The sequence below is a fragment of the Pelophylax lessonae genome (genome assembly GCF_965119305.1).
Source record: "Pelophylax lessonae genome assembly, chromosome: 4".
Classification (NCBI taxonomy): domain Eukaryota; kingdom Metazoa; phylum Chordata; class Amphibia; order Anura; family Ranidae; genus Pelophylax; species Pelophylax lessonae.
The window spans coordinates 69,106-89,198 of NC_138771.1; the positions used below are offsets into that span (position 1 = coordinate 69,106).

The 20,093-nt window shown below is 44.9% G+C and overlaps 1 protein-coding gene across 1 annotated transcript in view; it reads left to right on the plus strand.

Annotated features, from left to right (window-relative positions):
* The window catches only part of DUSP11 (dual specificity phosphatase 11), a gene marked incomplete at its 3' end in the record, with an annotated part of 82,621 nt that extends 63,415 nt beyond the window's left edge, over positions 1–19,206 (plus strand). The window contains exons 8-9 of the mRNA XM_082253450.1: positions 9,504–10,058; positions 19,086–19,206. Coding sequence (XP_082109576.1) covers positions 9,504–10,058; positions 19,086–19,206 — 676 coding nt within the window. The remainder of the gene's footprint in view (positions 1–9,503; positions 10,059–19,085) is intronic.
* Positions 19,207–20,093: the final 887 nt, after the last annotated feature.

A 20,093-nucleotide genomic window follows, 5' to 3' on the forward strand; every position in this document is an offset into this window, starting at 1 on the left:
TGAGCCACCAAGTCAGAGCGGATCTTCTGTGGTGGCTCCAGTCTCCAGCTCTGACGGAAGGGAAATCCTTCCGGCCATTGTCGTGGACAGTGGTCACAACGGACGCCAGCCTGTCGGGCTGGGGTGGCGTTCCAGGGCAGTTAGTCAGAGGTGGAATCCTCCCTGTCAATCAATATCTTGGAACTGCGAGCGATCAGACTATGTTTGCTCCGTTGGTCGGATCATCTTCGGGGCAGCCCTGTGCGTGTGCAGACGGACAACGCAACTGCGGTGGCTTCTGGCTTACATAAATCACCAAGGGCGCACCAGGGGTGGCCAAGGAAGTGGCCGAGATTCTGTCTTGGGCCGAGACGCAGGCCCCGGCGATTTCGGCAGTTCACATTCCAGGTGTGGAGAACTGGCAGGCAGACTATCTGAGCCGTCAGACCCTGGACCAGGGGGAATGGTCCCTACACCCGGAGGTGTTTCAGATGCTGTGTGCGCGGTGGGGATCCCCGGATGTGGATCTGTTTGCATCACGGCTAAACAACAAGGTGGGAAGGTTCGTGGGAAGAACGCGCGACCCTCTGGCAGACGCCTCTGACGCGTTGGTAGTGCCTTGGAATCGGTATCGCCTGATTTATGCCTTCCCCCCCCCCCGATTCAATTGCTGTCCAGGTTCCTTCGCAGGTTGGCCTCGGAACCGAGGGTGGTGATTCTAGTGGCCCCAGACTGGCCGCGCTGGTCTTGGTACGTGGACATCGTACAACTGTTCGTTGAGCCTGCCTGGTGGCTCCCATTTCGAGACGATCTGCTGTCTCAGGGGCCGATCTTCCATCCTGCTTTGCAGTCGCTGGCTTTAACGGCATGGCTGTTGAAAGCCAGGTCTTGAGAGATCGGGGTCTCTCGGCGGTCATTCCTACCTTACTCAAGGCTAGGAAGGCCTCGTCCGGTAAGATTTATTATCGTACCTGGAAGGCTTATTTCGCCTGGTGTGAGTCGCAGGGTTTCCATCCTCGCTCCTTTTTGGTGGCGAGGGTGTTCGCCTTCCTGCAATCTGGTGTGGACCAGCGTCTTGTGCTGACCACGATTAAGGGTCAGTTATCTGCGCTGGCCATTCTCTTCCAGCGCCCCTTGGCGTCTAATTTCTTGATTCGCACCTTTATTCAAGGGGTGCGTCATCTGGCTTCCCCTAGGAGGGCACCCTTGCCTCCTTGGGACTTGAATTTTGGTTCTGTCCTTTTTGCAACGTCCTCCCTTTGAGAACATCCGGGAGATTCCTCTGCCTGCGCTGTCACGGAAAGTCGCCTTTCTGGTGGCGATCACATCTGCTTGCAGAGTGTCGGAGTTGGCGGCCCTGTCTTGCCGCTCCCCCTATCTGGTTGTTCACAGGGATAAGGTGGTCTTGCGACCTCATCAATCTTTCCTTCCAAAGGTGGTGTCCGATTTTCATTTCAACGAGGACATTGTCTTGCCTTCACTGTGTGCGAAACCAAAGCATCCTAAGGAGTTTGCCTTGCATTCCTTGGATGTAGTTCGGGCGATCAGGGTTTACCTGTCGTCTACTGAATCCTTCAGGAAGTTGGATTCTCTTTTTGTCCTTCCTGAGGGACCTCGGAAGGGTATGACTGCGTCTGCAGCAACCATTTCTAAATGGATCAGACAGACGATTGTGCAGGCTTATTCGCTTAGGGAACAGGTTCCACCTTTCCCTGTCATGGCGCTCTCTACCAGAGCGGTGAGTGCGTCTTAGGCCTTCCGCCATCAGGCGTTGGTGTCCCAGGTGTGCAAAGCTGGCGACCTCGTCGTCCGTGCACACTTTTACAAAATTTTACAGACTTGATGTTTTGGCATCAGCAGATGCCTCCTTTGGCCGCAAAGTTCTGAGTGCGGCAGTGCCTTAGGGGAGACATGGCGTTTTTTTTAGCCTGTCCCCTCCTGTTGGGGTTTTTTCCCCTTGGTTATTTTGCTTTCCTGGGTTTGTTCGCTCCTCTTGAGCTTTCCTGTTACCCAGTGTTTTACCTTTCTGGTTCAAGATAAAGTTCTGTTCTCTGAACTTGGTGCTGCGTTGCCTTTTTAGATGGTTACGTTTCCCACCCCTCACATCTACACTGCTTTGGGACATCCCAGTAGTGAAGACTGTATGAGTGGGCGGCAACTGTCAGGACGTAAGAGAAAATAGAATTTTTGTAAGAACTTACCGTAAAATTCTTTTCTCTCCTCTCACAGTTGCTGTACCCCCCCCCCCCTCTTTTGGGGTTCATGGACCTATATACTGCTTCCTACCAAACTGAATTGGGAATGCTGCTAGCAGGGGGGTATTGGACCAGAGGGACAGCCCCCTGTAGGTGTGTCTATACAAGGTTTTGTGAATATTTTCTAACAAAATCTTCATCGTAGAAGGTTAATAGATTGGTTTGGCAAGAACGATTTTTCATGAATCCATGCTGATTACTACTAATACAGTTTTTGGTACTAAAGTCTTGTATATAGTCTCTTAACATCCCGTCCAAAATCTTGCAGACTACAGATGTTAGGCTGACCGGCCTATAGTTACCCGGGATATATCTCGGCCCTTTTTTAAATATTGGTACCACGTTGGCTTTTTTCCAATCAGCTGGCACCATACCCGTTCGTAAACTATCCTTAAAGATCAAGAATAATAATCTGGCAATCACCTGGCTGAGCTCTTTAAGAACCCTTCGGTGCAAGACATCCGGTCCCGATGATTTATTTATCTACAATCAACTGCCGCACTGTGCGATGGGCTGAATAATCTAGATACAGTGGTCACCCCAGTCTGGCTTGCGAGCACACGCAGGCCTCAGCTCCACACTAGGTCGGCGGCGACATAGCCCCACTGGACGGGGGCTGGCCTGCAAGTTAAATGCCTCGAGAGGTTGCATATGACTGAGTTGCAGCGTTCCTCCTGGCCAACAGCCCACTATTTCGATGGAGAGGGGTTTTGTCTGGAGCGGTGCCCACCCGGTGCCTGGTATGGTGAGTAGCTGTCCCCCCCTCTCCTCCTGGAGGGATTTAGGGTGGACGTGGGCCCCTCCTTAGAACATCTGGACCCCCAGAGTCCCCTCCTTCCTATCAGGCACACCCCCTTTCATCTGTCCCCCATGCGACAACCGCCCCCCCTTCCACCTATGCTGGGGCTGTTTGGGTGGTCTGGTCCATCTCCTGGGAATGCGAGCAGGGTGCTATATTGGCGATGGGGGCTGGGAGGGTGCACTGCTGGCGAATGGACGATCAACTGTGCGGGGAGGATTGTCCTTTCCTGGTGGGGGTTCCTGCCAGGGCCCCCTGTACTTACCTGGGTCTGTCCAAGGCCTAGGGATCCCTCCTGGATCCCTTGAAGCCTCGTACTGCCGCTTGCGGCCACCATTTTGTCGTAGCCTGTGTGTTTCTATGCACAGCGGCCATGTTTGTGGAACCCGGCAGCCGTTTTGCAGTGATTTGCCATTGAAGATAGCGGTGGCCATGACAGTGAAGCCCTGTGGGCAGCGATTTCGGTGGTGGGAACCCCTGCTCATCCCCTGGTGCTGACTCCAGGATCCTTTTACATCCTGATCGCTGCACGTGCAGTGCAGATTATCCTGGTGGTTGCAGGTGCCTTTTTCTGATGGGTGGTGTCTGGTGGGGTCCTCTTCCTCTCTGCTGAGGATCACTTGGTTCTTGTCCCTGGCGACTGGGTGGTGCTGCCAGCGCGGTGTGGGTGTCCCTTGCAGTGTTTTACACCTGTTTTGTGTGGTTCCCCTGGTGACTCATGGAGCACAACCCCCACCTGATCCCCTCTCTGAGGCTGCAGGGCCCTCCGGGTCTCAACCATCCATCGATGCACTGATGGCAGTCCTGGAGTCCTTTGGGTCCCAGGTGTAGGTGGCTTTTAGGCAACAGGCTAGCAAAAAGCTTCCTCCGCCTTCCCCTGCCTTATCTGTCTTATCAGATCCTAAATCTAACTCGGCCGCTCCGGACATGGGTCACCCTGCTGTGTCTGCAACCACGGGCCCGGAATTCTCTGATAGTGAGGATGATTCCGCCATGTCTGCACTGATTGTATCTGTGTGTGAGACCTTGAAGATGGAGGATGCAGCTGCGACTGAGATGCAGGTTCCCTTTGGCACTCACAAGCCATCCAGAGCGGCAAGTGTTTCCTTTCCCTGCCTATTTTCACAAGATTGTCACTAAAGAGTGGAGGTGACCAAAGCATCCCCTTGGGGATCCTTAATCGTTTTACCCCTATGAGGAGTCTCTTCTTAAGAAGTGGACTGTTCCAGAGTGCTCCTTTCTCTGGACAAACTCCAGAAATTGCAGGCTGCAATTCGTCTCCTGCTGTTCAGCAGATGGTCATCCCTCTCTGGACAATCAGATCCGGCTGGTTTGGGGAATGAAGGAGTCCCTGATATGGTGCCTTCGTTCTCTGGCACTTTGGCTGGGAAAATCCTTCTCCCCTTGTATTGGACAGTGGTCACCACGGATGCCAGCCTGTCAGGCTAAGGAGGTGTCCTCTGCAAGCATTCTGCTCAGGGGATCTGGACACTGGAAGATTCCGGACTACCGATCAATGTCATGGAACTCCGAGTGATCAGACTGTGCCTGGGCCATTAGATGGATCGTCTTCAGGGATGTCCAGTGCGCATTCAATCAGACAATGCCACGACTGTGGCTTATGTCACTCACTAAGGGGGCACGGCACAAGAAGTGTCTTGATGGCTCTGGAGGTAGCCGGCATTCTAAGTTGGGCAGAAATTTAGTTCCAGCCCTCTCTGCCATACACATTCCTGGGGTGGGAACCTGGCAGGCGGATTACCTCAGTCAGCAGGCGTTGGACCAAGGGGAGTGGTCCCTTCATCCGGAGGTGTTTCATCAGTTGTGTCTCTGGTGGGGCATCCCCGAGGTGGATGTGTTGGCATTTCGGCTCAACAGAAAGGTACAGAGGTTTGTGGCTCGGTCACGGGATCCTTGATGGTACTCAAAGCCAATTTCTGTTCAACCCCTCGAAGGTCAAGATCTGAGCCACCGAGAAGGAGCAAGAATGAACCCCAAGAGACTCAAACCTTGCAATGTACAGTATCTCACAAAAGTGAGTACACCCCTCACATTTTTGTAAATATTTTAGTCTATCTTTTCATGTAACACTGAAGAAATGAGACTTTGCTACAATGTAAAGTAGTGAGTGTACAGCTTGTATAACAGTGTAAATGTGCTGTACCCTCAAAATAACTCAACACACAGCCATTAATGTGTAAACCGCTGACGACAAAAGTGAGTACACCCCTAAGTGAAAATGTCCAAATTGGGCCCAAAGTGTCAATATTTTGTGTGCCCAACATTATTTTCCAGCACTGCCTTAACCCTCTTGGGTATGGAGTTCACTAGAGATTCACAGGTTCCCGCTGGAGTCCTCTTCCGCTCCTCCATGACGACATCACGGAGCTGGTGGATGTTAGAGATCTTACGCTCCTCCACCTTCCATTTGAGTATGCCCCACAGATGCTCAATAGGGTTTAGGTCTGGAGACATGCTTGGCCAGTCCTTCACCTTTACCCTCAGCTTCTTTAGCAAGGCATTGGTCATCTTGGAGGTGTGTTTTGGGGTCATTATGTTGGAATTTTGCCTTGCGGCCCAGTCTCTGAAGGGAGGGGATCATGCTCTGCTTCAGTATGTCACAGTACATGTTAGCATTCATGGTTCCCTCAATGAACTGTAGCTCCCCAGTGCCTGAAGCACTCCCACCACCATGCTTGACTGTAGGCAAGACGCATTTGTCTTTGTACTCCTCATCTGGTTGCCCCCACACAACCTTGACACCATCTGAACCAAATAAGTTTATCTTGGTCTCATCAGACCACAGGACACGGTTTCAGTAATCCATGTCCTTAGTCTGCTTGTCTTCAGCAAACTGTTTGCAGGCTTTCTTGTGCATCATCTTTAGAAGAGGCTTCCTTTTGGGACAACAGTCATGCAGACCAATTTGATGCAGTGTGCGGCATATGGTCTGAGCACTGACAGGCTGACCCCCCACCTCCCCCACCCCTTCAACGTCTGCAGCAATGCTGGCAGCACTCATACGTCTATTTCCCAAAGACAACCTCTGGATATGACTCTGAGCACATGCACTCAACTTCTTTGGTCAACTAGGGTGAGGCCTGTTCTGAGTGGAACCTGTCCTGTTAAACCACTATATGGTCTTAGCCTCTGTGCTGCAGCTCAGTTTCAGGGTCTTGGCAATCTTCTTATAGCCTAAAGGCCCGTACACACAATAAGAAAATTTGTAGGGAAAATTCGTCCGACGACCGATCTGTCGATTTTCGGATTGTTAGTATGGTGCTTTCGACAGACGACTCCGACATTTCGGCTGACAAAATCCTGATGTGCAGGCTATATAATTTGTCGTCCGTCAAAACAACGTCCGTTTTTCGTCTCATTAGTACAGGTTTCGACTGAAAAAAATCTTAAGAGCAAGACTAGGCATGCTCAGAGACGAAAGAACACATACAAAACAATCCAGCACATGACATCATTTCTGAAGTAGAATTCCGTCATACGGGAAAATTTGTATGAAAATAACCTCTTCACTTTCCACATCAGACTAGCATGCCACAAAAAACGGACGACAGATCGTTTGATAATCTGTGTGTACGGGGCTTAAGCCATCTTTATGTAGAGCAACAATTCTTTTTTTCAGATCCTCATAGATTTCTTTGCCATGAGGCGCCATGTTGAACTTCCAGTGAACAGTATGAGAGAGTGAGAGCGATGACACCAAATTTACCACACCTGCTCCCCATTCACACCTGAGACCTTGTAACACTAACGAGTCACATGACACCGGGGAGGAAAAATGGCTAATTGAGCCCATTTTGGACATTGTCACTTAGAGGTGTACTCACTTTTGTTGCCAGCGGTTTAGACATTAATGGCTGTGTGTTGAGTTATTTTGAGGGGACAGTAAATTTACACTGTTATACAAGCTGTACACTCACTACTTTACATTGTAGCAAAGTCTCATTTCTTCAGTGTTGTCACATGAAAAGATAGAATAAAATATTTACAAAAATGTGAGGGGTGTACTCACTATGTGAGATACTCTACTTATTAAAATGACTTCTCTTTGTCCCGTCACCCACTTCACATTATTTTGTAAAAGGCCTACATGCTCACACCTCACCTTTTTACTGTTATTATATTTGGAGAATTTTTGGGGTTTGTCAGTCTCTTTTGATATCTGGCATTCATTTAGAATTTTTGTGTCCTTGATTTTTTTGCATATTCTGTTATATCCTTTATAACATTTATACGATGATAGTGTTCCTTCATTTTTATATTTTTTTTAAAAGCTCTTATATTATTTATATTTTCTAACTTTGGCTATGATCCACATAGGTTTTAGTTTTTAGCCTTTTAAGCTTATTGCCTATAGGAATATACTTTGCAGTGAGCTCCCATACAGTTTTTAAGAAGAATTCCTATTTCTGTTCTGTGTTCATCGATGCCAATATTCCCTCCCAGTCTAAATCTTGGAGAGCAGCCCTCATCTTTGGAAAATGTGCTCTCTTAAAGTGAAGTGTTTTTATATTTCCTGTATGTGTTTGTAGCTTAGAGCTCTCAATAAATGAAATCTTGTTCTGGTCACTGCTACCCAGATCTTTTATCTGAATAATAAGCTCTGCGTGGTTTGAGATTACCATGTCCAGCAGAGCATCATTCCTAGTCGGGGCCTCAACAAACTGTACCATAAAATTTTCTTGTAATAGGTTTATACATTTATGCTCTTTAACTGTTCCAGCAGTGCTATTACTCCGGTCAATTTCGGGGTAGTTCGCACCCCCCAATATTATCACTGTCCCAGCCCTTGCAGCCCTTTCCATCTGTGCCAGGCGCTGAGTCTCCACCTCCTCATTTAACACCGGGTGGGGCCTATAACAAACTCCAATGATAACCTTTGTAGTGCGTACACCCATAATACTTCAGACTCGGCACACTCTCCATCAACTAGGTCCTCTTTCACACTCGCTCCGAGATCACTTCTCACATAGGGACAGACACCACCACCTTTACCTTTCACCCCATCTCTCCGAAAGAGAGCATAGCCGGGAATATTCGTATACAGAGCATAGCCGGGAATATTCGTATACAGAGCATAGCTGGAAATATTCGTATACAGAGCATAGCCGGGAATATTCGTATACAGAGCATAGCCGGGAATATTCATATATAGAGAGCATAGCCGGGAATATTCGTATACAGAGCATAGCCGGGAATATTCGTATACAGAGAGCATAGCCGGGAATATTCGTATACAGAGCATAGCCGGGAATATTCGTATACAGAGCATAGCCGGGAATATTCATATATAGAGAGCATAGCCGGGAATATTCGTATACAGAGCATAGCCGGGAATATTCGTATACAGAGAGCATAGCCGGGAATATTCGTATACAGAGCATAGCCGGGAATATTCGTATACAGAGCATAGCCGGGAATATTCATATATAGAGAGCATAGCCGGGAATATTCATGTACACAGAGCATAGCCGGGAATATTCGTATACAGAGCATAGCTGGGAATATTCGTATACAGAGCATAGCCGGGAATATTCATATATAGAGAGCATAGCCGGGAATATTCATGTACACAGAGCATAGCCGGGAATATTCATGTACACAGAGCATAGCCGGGAATATTCATATACAGAGAGCATAGCCGGGAATATTCATATACAGAGAGCATAGCCGGGAATATTTGTACACGGAGCATAGCCGGGAATATTAGAGGTTGTAAACCCATTAAAAAAGAAAACAGGAAAGCCCTATCATAGGATCACCTACAGGTACCAGTTTACTTCCTCTTCAATAGTCATATGAAGAATGGCAGACATCTGGCATTGGTGAACAAACACACTATGTCATTGTCCCATTTTGCACACTTATTTTGCATATTTTTTATTTTAGTACGAATCGTACAATTTCCAATGGTTGTTTGTAACATGGGAAAAGCCTTATCTTCTGCCATTGCTCTCCCCCATCTTTCCACATTCCACCCACCAATAGGGGCTGACCATAGTGAGAGGAGAAGAATCACCTTAGACTGAAACCATCACAAAGCTGTAGGTGGTCATCCTTTGTACTCATCTGATATGTTAGTCGTCTGCGGGGGAACAGTGCTCTAGTATACAGGGATCCAATGGGATAGATGCACCCTTACAGAGTACGTCACCCACCCAAGTCATTCCCTGATGGTGAGGGGGGTCGGGGGCCATTGTAGTCTCTTTTGGAATCTCAGGTGGGAGAGAAGCAGAGCTTTGTGACCCCAGAACACCTGAACAAGGACTTTCTTATGCTGGATCTCCAGTGATAAACATGGCAGATTTACAAAAACAATTTGAAATGCCAGGAACACAGAAGAGCTTATGTGAGATTTTAGTGGTTGAGTCCAGCAATATTCCTGACGTTTTACACTGAGTGAGTCCCAACTTCATCATTTAATGTGAATAATTACTTTGTTCTGTCTGCAGGTTTCCCCTCAACAATCACACTCCCTGGATTCCTCCATCGAGCTTTCCACATCCTCCTATCCCCGGACCAGGACATCCCCGCATCTCCCATTCTCCTGTCCCCGGACCAGAGCATCTCCACATCTCCCATCCTCCTGTTCCTGGACCAAGACATCCCCACATCTCCCATCCTCCTGTTCCCGAACCAGGACATCCCCGCATCTCCCATCCTCCTGTTCCCGGACCAGGACATCCCCACATCTCCTATCCTCCTGCCCCCGGACCAGGATATCTCCACATCTCCCATCCTCCTGTCCCCGGACCAGGACATCCCCGCATCTCCCATCCTCCTGTCCCCAGACGAGGACATCCCCGCATCTCCCATCCTCCTGTCCCCGGACCAGGACATCCCCGCATCTCCCATCCTTCTGTCCCCAGACAAGGACATCCCCACATCTCCCATCCTCCTGTCTCCGGCCCAGGACATCCCCGCATCTCCCATCCTCCTGTCTTCGGACTAGGACATCCCCGCATCTCACAGACAGAGGAAGAGGAAGAGATGCAGCAACATTTCAGGTATTGTGTTACTTGACGTAAAGGTAAAGCTGTTTTTAGTGTTGGATGGAGTAGAGAGGAATTAGACTCCCATCAGGTTTCTATTGCTGTCTGCAAGACAAAACCAGAAAAATTCCCAGCTCAACTCCCCAACCAGTTAGCACACATTTGCAAACGAATACGTAAGCACCCCGTATTACCTTCATGCCCTTCCATGTGTGCCTTGCTGTGAAGGCCAGTTATTGGTGGGGGCAGGGGCCATTTTATTTTATTGCGGTCTCCATGTTAGGCAGAGTCTCCCCCTCTCAAGTGAAATAAAATCCCAAATTTCAGGTTGTCATCAGAGCAGGAGGAGGGGAAATCTTCCAATGGGGACACAGAAGACAAAAAACTATCGGGTTATACCCTCCCTTACTCTATTCAAAATTGTAACAAAAGCTTTGCCTATAGGTCTACTTTATTATTACATTCCGTCCCCTCCACTAAACCCCTTAGAGTGAATCTGTCAATTTAAGAGAAAAATATTGTGTTTGTGTATATATGTATACATATATACACAAATCTACTGTATGGATAGAATAGAAACATATACAAAGCCTTGAAAAAGTATTCACACCCCTTGAAATTTCCCACATTTTCTCATGTTACAACCAAAAACGTAAATGTATTTTATGTGATAGACCAACACAAAGTGTCCCATAATTGTGAAGTGGAAGGAAAATGATAAATGATACAAATAAATCTGTGAAAAGTGTGGCTGCATTTGTATTCACCCCCCGGAGTCAATACTTTGTAGAACCGCCTTTCCCTCCAATTACAGCTGCAAGTCTTTTTGGGGATGTCTCTACCAGCTTTGCCCATCTAGAGAGGACATTTCTGCCCATTCTTCGTTGCAGAATATCTCAAGCTCTGTCAGATTGGATGGAGAGCGTCTGTGAACAGCAATTTTTAAGTCTTGCCACAGATTCTCAATGTGATTTAAGTCTGAACAATAAGTAACATATGCTAAAAAATTATTGCGCTAACTAAAACATATGTAAAGCAGCTGACACTAATCACCGAACAACAAAGTGATAAATACAAAAAAGAAAAAACAAATGTGCAGCGCTAATAATAATTAGAGTCCAAAAAAACTATGAAAAGTCCATATGTGAAAATTTCATATATATAAGAAATCCAAGTGGAAATAATCAGATCTAATAGTGCAGCAAATCCTGACACCAGTGAAGGTAAATAAGAATTGCTCTCACCAGATGGATGGGACCCCAATACCATATAGTAAGGGGGTCAAACAAGCTTGAAAGAGTATTAAGGATGTCCCGGCAGGATTCACCGACCTCGATGGATGGCATGTAGATCCTTGACAGGTATACACAATCAGAATCTCCACTCCCAAACGATAGAAGATGTATCAAAAAGAAGGGGGACATACATAGCGTAATATTGCTAAAACCAATTTATTTAAAAAAATAGCTGGTACACTTACAAACATCCGTGATAAACAGGCGTATCAAGTATATACAGCTGAGCTGACTGAGGTCCTCTTAACATGTTTCGGCAGAACTGCCTTTTTCAAAAGATCGTGGTCAGCGTTTGTACATCCTCTATATATGACATATGGAGTGGTTTGCTTCACCTGGGATTGAATTAACTGTGGACCGCAAGCAAGTGCTATGGAAGCGCACTGGCGTGCGCTCCAAGACTCATTTTGGAAGACCGCCAATAAGATGGCATCACTTCTGGGATTGACAGGGAAATGACGATGTTGAAGCGCAGAAGACCGGGACTATCAGGAAGTCCGCGGTCGCGCCCTCATGCGCCTCAAGCCTCCTAATAGGAGGATCGCGTAAACACCTAAGTCACATCTCGGACTCGACGGAAGTGACGTTAGGTGAAGCGCAACGTATCTCAAGTTTGCGGTTCAAGACACCATCTCCCTGTATATCGCTATCCCCGGCTCAAAAAGTAAGGTCATAGATCGGGACGAAGCATAACATTCGTACACAAACAGACCACTTCTCTGAAATCGGGGAAAGGAACATCAATCTGCAATGTCCAAACAAATTCTCTTCCAAGGGGAAACAAATACAGATATCCACATCCATATTGAATTATGTTATAACATGCATATAAGAATTGGTTAAAAATCATATACACATATATATAAAATAAATCATGATGTGAATAAATAAATATATCACAAAAAGATAAATATATATAAAAACAAAATGTTAAAATCTAAAAAAATTTGGAGGCAGGGAATTGAGTGGCTAAGGAAAGGAAAAATTGATAGAATAACAGATAAATTCATTAAGCTGTATTTATAAAGGCGTTAATATCCCACTCAATGTTGAGACCGTGGGGATAATAAGATTTTAGGGTGTAGATCCAGTAGGTCTCTCTCCTGGAGACGCCTCTAATTTTTGAACCACCCCTCCAGGGAGGCGTGTACTGGTCTATAACCTGAAACAAAGTACCTGTAGGATCTTTATGATTGACTGAGAAATAATGTTTAGAAACATTATGTTTATCCTTGCCAGTAATAATGCTAGTGATGTGTTCATTGACCCGTACATTAAATGATCTGATGGTACGCCCTACGTACTGTTTTTTGCATGGGCACGTCATCAGATAGACTACATGAGTAGTCACACACGTGGCAAAGAATTTGATCTGATAAAGAGTATTTGTGACAGTAGATTGAAAAGATATAAATTTTCTTCTCTTGTCACAATTATAATCACATACCCTACATCTCCGACAAGGGTAAAAACCGACAAGGTCTGCAAAAAACTTTTTTGGCTTAATGGGTTCATCTGGTATATTAGGGGCTAATTGTCCCCTCAATGCAGGGGTTCCCCTGAAGGTAACAGATGGTCGCACTGGTAAAACTGTATTTAAAACAGGATCATTTTTAAGCACTTCCCAGTGTTTTGAAATTATTTTCTTAATTGATCCATATTGTACAGAAAAATTAGTAAAAAAGGACCATTTGGCAAAATTAGACTGATCTTTATTCTTATTTTTTGACCCAGATAATAACTGTACTCTGTCAATCTGTGCTACCTCAGAAATAGTAGATTTGAGAACATCAGGGTTATAACCCTTGGTCAAGAATCTGCTTTTTAATAGCTGGGCTTGTTGGAGGAATTCAGATTCATGAGTACAATTCCGCCTAAGTCTGATGAATTGACTCTTAGGAATACCACCCAGCCATGCTCTGTGGTGACAGCTGTCGATTGGTAGATAAGAGTTACGGTCAGTCTCTTTGAAAAAAGTACTGGTAACAAATTGATTGCCAACCAGTGAAATATTTAAGTCCAAAAAATGAATAGTAGTAGGACTAAACTCATAAGATAACTGAATACCCCTAGTGTTGTTGTTGAGAAAGGCCATAAATAACTCGAGGGATGGTGAATCTCCCTTCCATAGGAGTAGGACGTCGTCTATGTAACGCATCCACAGCACCAGCTCAGGTGCGTCACAAGGGTAGACGACATCCTCCTCCCATTTGGCCATAAAGAGGTTGGCCAAACTGGGGGCGAATTTCGCCCCCATGGCCACCCCTCTTTGCTGTAAATAAAATTGGTGGTTGAACCAAAAATAATTACGTCCTGTTGCGAACATCAGTAAATCCAAAATGAAATCACGGTGGGAGGAAGAAATGGAATCATCTCTTTTTAAGTAATGGTCAACTGCCTCCAAACCCAAGTCATGTGGGATACAGGTATAGAGGGAGGCGACATCTGCGACATCACCAAAAGATGTTCACCTTCCAACCTAATATCCCTGAGTTTGTTAATGACATCCCCTGTATCTTTAATATAAGACGGGGTTTGAATAACTAAGGGCTGCAAATAAAAGTCAATATATTTGCCGATCCGAGATGTGATGGAATTGATGCCGCTAACAATAGGACGGCCAGGGGGACAAACAGAATTTTTATGTACTTTGGGTAAATAGTACATTATAGGGATACGAGGAGCTGTAGGAATCAAAAATGATTTTTCTTTCTTATTGAGAATGTTCCTCTCGTAACCCTTATCTACCAATTTTACCAATTCCCGCTTGAAAGAGGAAGTGGGATTGCTTTGTATTTTAATATAGGTATCTTGATCACTCAAAATCCTATTCATCTCATCATAATAATCCTGCTTATCAAGGACAACGATACCGCCGCCCTTGTCGGCAGGACGTATTATGAGTTCCTTCTGCTCACACAGAGATTTTAGTCCTTTTCTTAACTGTGGTTGTATATACGTTTTTTTTATTGGTAAATTTGCCAAATCTTTAAATACAAGATCTCTAAATACCGCCACTGATGGGGCAACCGGACCAGGAGGGTTAAACAGAGATGGATTAGATAATCCCGAATGTTTAATAGAAGAAATGTATTCACGGGGTGTATCGACTCTAGGTTTAGAGAGGATATACCTCTGTACATTTATTTTGCGCACAAATTTATGGACATCAATAAATGTGTTAAATTTATTGATGGGTTTAGGTGGGGCGAATTTCAATCCTCTATCCAAGGTGAACAGCTCGTCTGAGTTCAGTTCAACCTTGCTGAGGTTGAAAATGCCGGATCCAATTAAGTTTTTATTCTTTTTTCTTTGGATCCGCCACCCCCCTCTGGTACCTCGCTTGGCTCTGGGCCCCTTTTGCCTTTGCTGTACTGCCGGGGAAAATCCCAATTATGACTGGGTACCGGACGTGGTTGATTATAATTAAAGGGTGAACTATTTTGATGATCATATTCACCCTCATATGTTCGAGGATGGTCATCTCTACGAGGTTGCTGTCTCAGGGGGGAAAACCTATTATGCGTATTCACATTATAATGGTTAGAATAATGTGGAGGAGTACAAGTCTGATGGTGATAAGGTCTATAAGGGGGGGGGGGGGGGAGAAAAATTTCTCTGATTATCACTATTATACCAATATTCTCTTGGTGAACCAATTGGATGTGGTGGATGACCATTATCCCTCCCAGGACCTTTTCTATGTGGTGTATGGGGATGATGATTCCCTTTCCCATTTTGGGGTTTACCCTTTTTTGGGGGGGACCTTTATTCTTTGGTTTCCCTTGTATATTGGGTGGAAGGGAAGCCTGAATAGAGGTAACCGTGGTGGTGTTATCCCCATTTTCATTAATATGATCCATTTGGTTGCCACAATTGGTATCATTATTTAGTAGATTCTTTTGCCACTGAAAGACGGTATGATTATTATAATCGGACATGTCGCTCATATATTTTTTTTTGTTTTTTGATTTTTTGTTCCCTTTCCTCCTTTTCTAAATATTTTAGTAAGTTCTCCGATAAAGTTTTATATTCTGCTGAAGTGTTAAAAGGAGATACTTTTTCTTTCAACTCTTTGATCTCTTTGTCAAGAGAGATCAGTTTAGTACATTTAATATCAACTAGATGTTGTATTAATTTTAAACCAGCACTATTAAAATAATCAAACCAAGCCTCTATGGCGGTGTCACCTGATTGAGGAGAGACCTCCCATCTGAGGCTCCTTGGAACCATAGACTTTGAAATGCAATGTTCCAAAAAAGCAATATCCCATTCAGAATGTAATTCTGAAACCATCAGATTTTTTAATCTTAAAAATATGCCACCAACTTCAGTGTCGGATTTAGTGGAAATAAATACTCCATCTGAAGTCAGAGTTCTATTAGCTCTGTACTCAAAAATATCCATTACTGGTAACTTTTGAATAAGGAGCACCAATTCAAAAAAATGTTAAGTGAATGAACACATAGAAGAAAGGAGCAATAAAACAAGTCAAATCTAAACAATAAGTAACATATGCGAAAAAATGATTGCGCTAACTAAAACATATGTAAAGCAGCTGACACTAATCGCCGAACAACAAAGTGATAAATACAAAAAAGAAAAAACAAATGTGCAGCGCTAATAATAATTAGAGTCCAAAAAAACTATGAAAAGTCCATATGTGAAAATTTCATATATATAAGAAAGAGATACGTTGTGCTTCACCTAACGTCACTTCCGCCGAGTCCCGAATGTGACTTGGGTGTTAACGCGATCCTCCTATTAGGAGGCTTGAGGCACATGAGGGCGCGACCGCGGACTTCCTTATAGTCCCGGTCTTCTGCGCTTCAACATCGTCATTTCCCTGTCAATCCCGGAAGTGATGCCACCTTATTGGCGGTCTTCCAAAATGAGTCTTGGAGCGCACGCCAGTGCACTTCCATAGCACTTCCATGCGGTCCACAGTTAATTCAATCCCAGGTGAAGCAAACCACTCCATATGTCATATATAGAGGATGTACAAACGCTGACCACGATCTTTTGAAAAAGGCAGTTCTGCCGAAACATGTTAAGAGGACCTCAGTCAGCTCAGCTGTATATACTTGATACGCCTGTTTATCACGGATGTTTGTAAGTGTACCAGCTATTTTTTTAAATAAATTGGTTTTAGCAATATTACGCTATGTATGTCCCCCTTCTTTTTGATACATCTTCTATCGTTTGGGAGTGGAGATTCTGATTGAGTATACCTGTCAAGGATCTACATGCCATCCATCGAGGTCGGTGAATCCTGCCGGGACATCCTTAATACTCTTTCAAGCTTGTTTGACCCCCTTACTATATGGTATTGGGGTCCCATCCATCTGGTGAGCGCAATTCATATTTACCTTCACTGGTGTCGGGATTTGCTGCACTATTAGATCTGATTATTTCCACTTGGATTTCTTATATATATGAAATTTTCACATATGGACTTTTCATAGTTTTTTTGGACTCTAATTATTATTAGCGCTGCACATTTGGTTTTTCTTTTTCGATTTAAGTCTGGACTGTGACTGGGCCATTCTAACACATGAAACCATTCCATTGTAGCTCTGGCTGGATGTTTCGGGTCGTTGTCCTGCTGGAAGGTGAACCTCCGCCCCAGTCTCAAGTCTTTTCTTCTAAGATTGTCCTGTATTTGGCTCCATTCATCTTCCCATCAACTCTGACCAGCTTCCCTGTCCCTGCTGAAGAAAAGCATCCCCACACCATGATGCTGCCACCACCATGTTTCACAGTGGGGATGGTGTGTTCAGGGTGATGTGCGGTGTTCGTTTTCCCCCACACATAGTGTTTTGGGCCAAAAAGTTGAATTTTGGTCTCCTCTGAGCAGAGCTCCTTCTTCCACATGTTTGCTGTGTCCCCCACATGGCTTCTCCCAAACTGCAAACAGGACTTCTTATGGGTTTCTTCCACCAATGGCTTTCTTCTTCTCACTCTTCCATAAAGGGCAGATTTGTGGAGCGCACGACTAATAGTTGTCCTGTGGACAGATTCTCCCACCTGAGCTGTGGATCTGTGCAGCTCCTCCAGAGTTCCCATGAGCCTCTTAGCTGCTTCTCTGATTAATGCTCTCCTTGCCCTGCCGGACAGTTTAGGTGGATGGCCATGTCTTGGTAGGGGCCCGGTTGGTCAGTTTAGGTGGACGGCCATGTCTTGGTAGGGGCCCAGCCGGTCAGTTTAGGTGGACGGCCATGTCTTGGTAGGGTTGCAGTTGTGCCATACTCTTTCCATTTTCCCATGATGGATTGAACAGCGCTCTGTGAGATGGTCAAAGCTTGGGAGATTTTTTTATAGCCTAACCCTGCTTTACCCTTCTCCACAACTTTATTCCTGACCTGTCTGCTGTGTTCCTTGGCCTTCATGATGCTGTTTGTTCACTAAGGTTCTCTAACAAACCTCTGAGGACTTCACAGAACAGCTGTATTTATACTGAGATTAAATGACACACAGGTGGACTCTAATTACCAATTAGGTGACTTCTGAAGGAAATTGGTTCCACTAGATTTTAGTTTGGGGTATCAGAGTAAAGGGGGGTGAATACAAATGCAGCCACACTTTTCACAGATTTATTTGTATCATTTATCATTTTCCTTCTACTTCACAATTCTGTGCCACTTTGTGTCGGTCTATCACATAAAATCCCAATAAAATACATTTACGTGAATGCTTTGAAAGCAACTCTAAACTGGTCATTTCATCTAGGGATAAGTTGCTCCAAACTAAATTTCTTTATAGGGTAGACTGGTAGACTATACGCCTCAAAGATTACACCAAATCTACCCATCTAGATCTCCAGATTGTACCCGTTGTCTTTCTCCCACATGTTCTGGACTTGTCCAAGGGTGGCCCGGTTCTGGACGGATGTATTTGATCCCATCAGTGTCCGTCTACAGCTGTCCCTCCCGATGACTCCTGAACTGGCCTTACTAGGTATTAAATGAGGATGAGCAGCGGCCTAGATATACGAAACTCTTAATCTTATACCTATTGTTTTATGCTAAAAAAAAAAGAAATCCTTTGTAATTGGATTTGCCCCTCTCCCCCCCCCCCCTCCCTTGCCCCATGGGAATCTGCACTGGATAAGGCATTACCCATCTACAAATTACCCTTCCTGAGTAGGAATTGTCTGGGGATATTTGATAAGATATGGCAGCCGTGGTTGGCCCTATGATCATTACTGCAATATCCTGGATCCTTCCTACAATGATTGTACAATATATGGAATAATTCTCCCTTATGGCCAGTGATGGAACCATGGATGTACGGCGATTTACCTTCCCTTTGGTAAACACTGTACTGCATTTTATCTTTTCAATAAAAGCAAAAAAAAAAAAAAATACATTTCCGTTTTTGGCTGTAACACGAGAAAATGTGGAAAATTTCACAGGGTATGAATACTTTTTCCAGGGACTGTATATACTGTATAGATATATATTGGAGTGTGTTAAAAATGTGATTCTAATTTGAGACAAAAAGGGGACTTTTATTTCTAGGTTTTCATTGTAGGAAGATAAAATCGGTTTCCGGTGAATTTAGACAAATAGAAGAGATTTTTATCTCCCGAATTCAGGGATTTCCATTCAGAAGTTTGTTCTGTTACACATAAAAATGATTTTGTGGTAAATTGTTTATGGAAAGTAGAATTAATCATGGAAGATGAATTTTGGTAGCTGGGCCAGCATCTTCCTTTTTATAGTTTTGCACCAATAAATGTCTTTAGATTCTGGATCTCGTCTGTCGTTAACTCTTTGCCTTTCTGTGATTTTGTAGAGGAGGACCACAAAGACACCGACACCATCCCAAGAGATACTTCGCCCAGCAGCCGGATGACCGACCTGTAAATGGAGCTCCTGAGTGGCATCCGGCCCCACACGTACCACAAAAATATGGCAGCAGTGATGTGAATGGTACGGATAGTCGGGGTTCGGGCCCTCAGAGGCGTAATGGGCCCTACAGCAGATGGGCAGGGCAAGGCCACCAAGGAAGCCCTGGAGAACAGTGACAATGACAGCTTATTAGGAGATTGCTGGGGATGCGGCTTTTACTCTTTTACTGTATTGATTTTATTATTTTACTTACATTGTATTTTTAAATGAATTTGACGATTGGAGATGACAATAAATGGAGAGAAAGGTCAGATGGTTTAATGGTGGTAAAGTGGTAATCTGCAATAATTCTGTTCCCTCCAACCTATGTCGCACCACACAATGGTTTTATGGTGCAGATGACTCGTTGGCTACAATTGGTGACCGCCATCTTTGCTACACACCGATACATACACCTAATTCTACATCTGACGAGACAATGAGGAGAGTTCTATACCTGTGAGCAGATGCAGCCCATGTAGAGGAATCGGAGGTATGGGGGGGCCCTTTGTGTATCCATGTGGTCTGTTCGTGGTTTTATTTGATTGGTTGGCCTTTTCTAATGCAATATCCTTCTAGACGTTTTCTGTTGGGGCAAAATGCAATAACTCAGAGCAACAAATGAGATTCATTCTTTATCTGCTCTGACTACAATGTATCAATTCATCAAAAATGAATGTGAGATTGCTCGGTTCCTGCTCTATGAGCATTTTCTCTTATTGCCTTAATTAATGACGCCGTGCCGCTCCTTCACTTCATCCATTTGTGAGGCTTTGCAGTAGTCAGGATGGGCTGGATATGTAACTGACTGGGAAAGGGGCTCAGATCTGCCTGGAAGAAGAAATCGCTCTGACATCGCATGC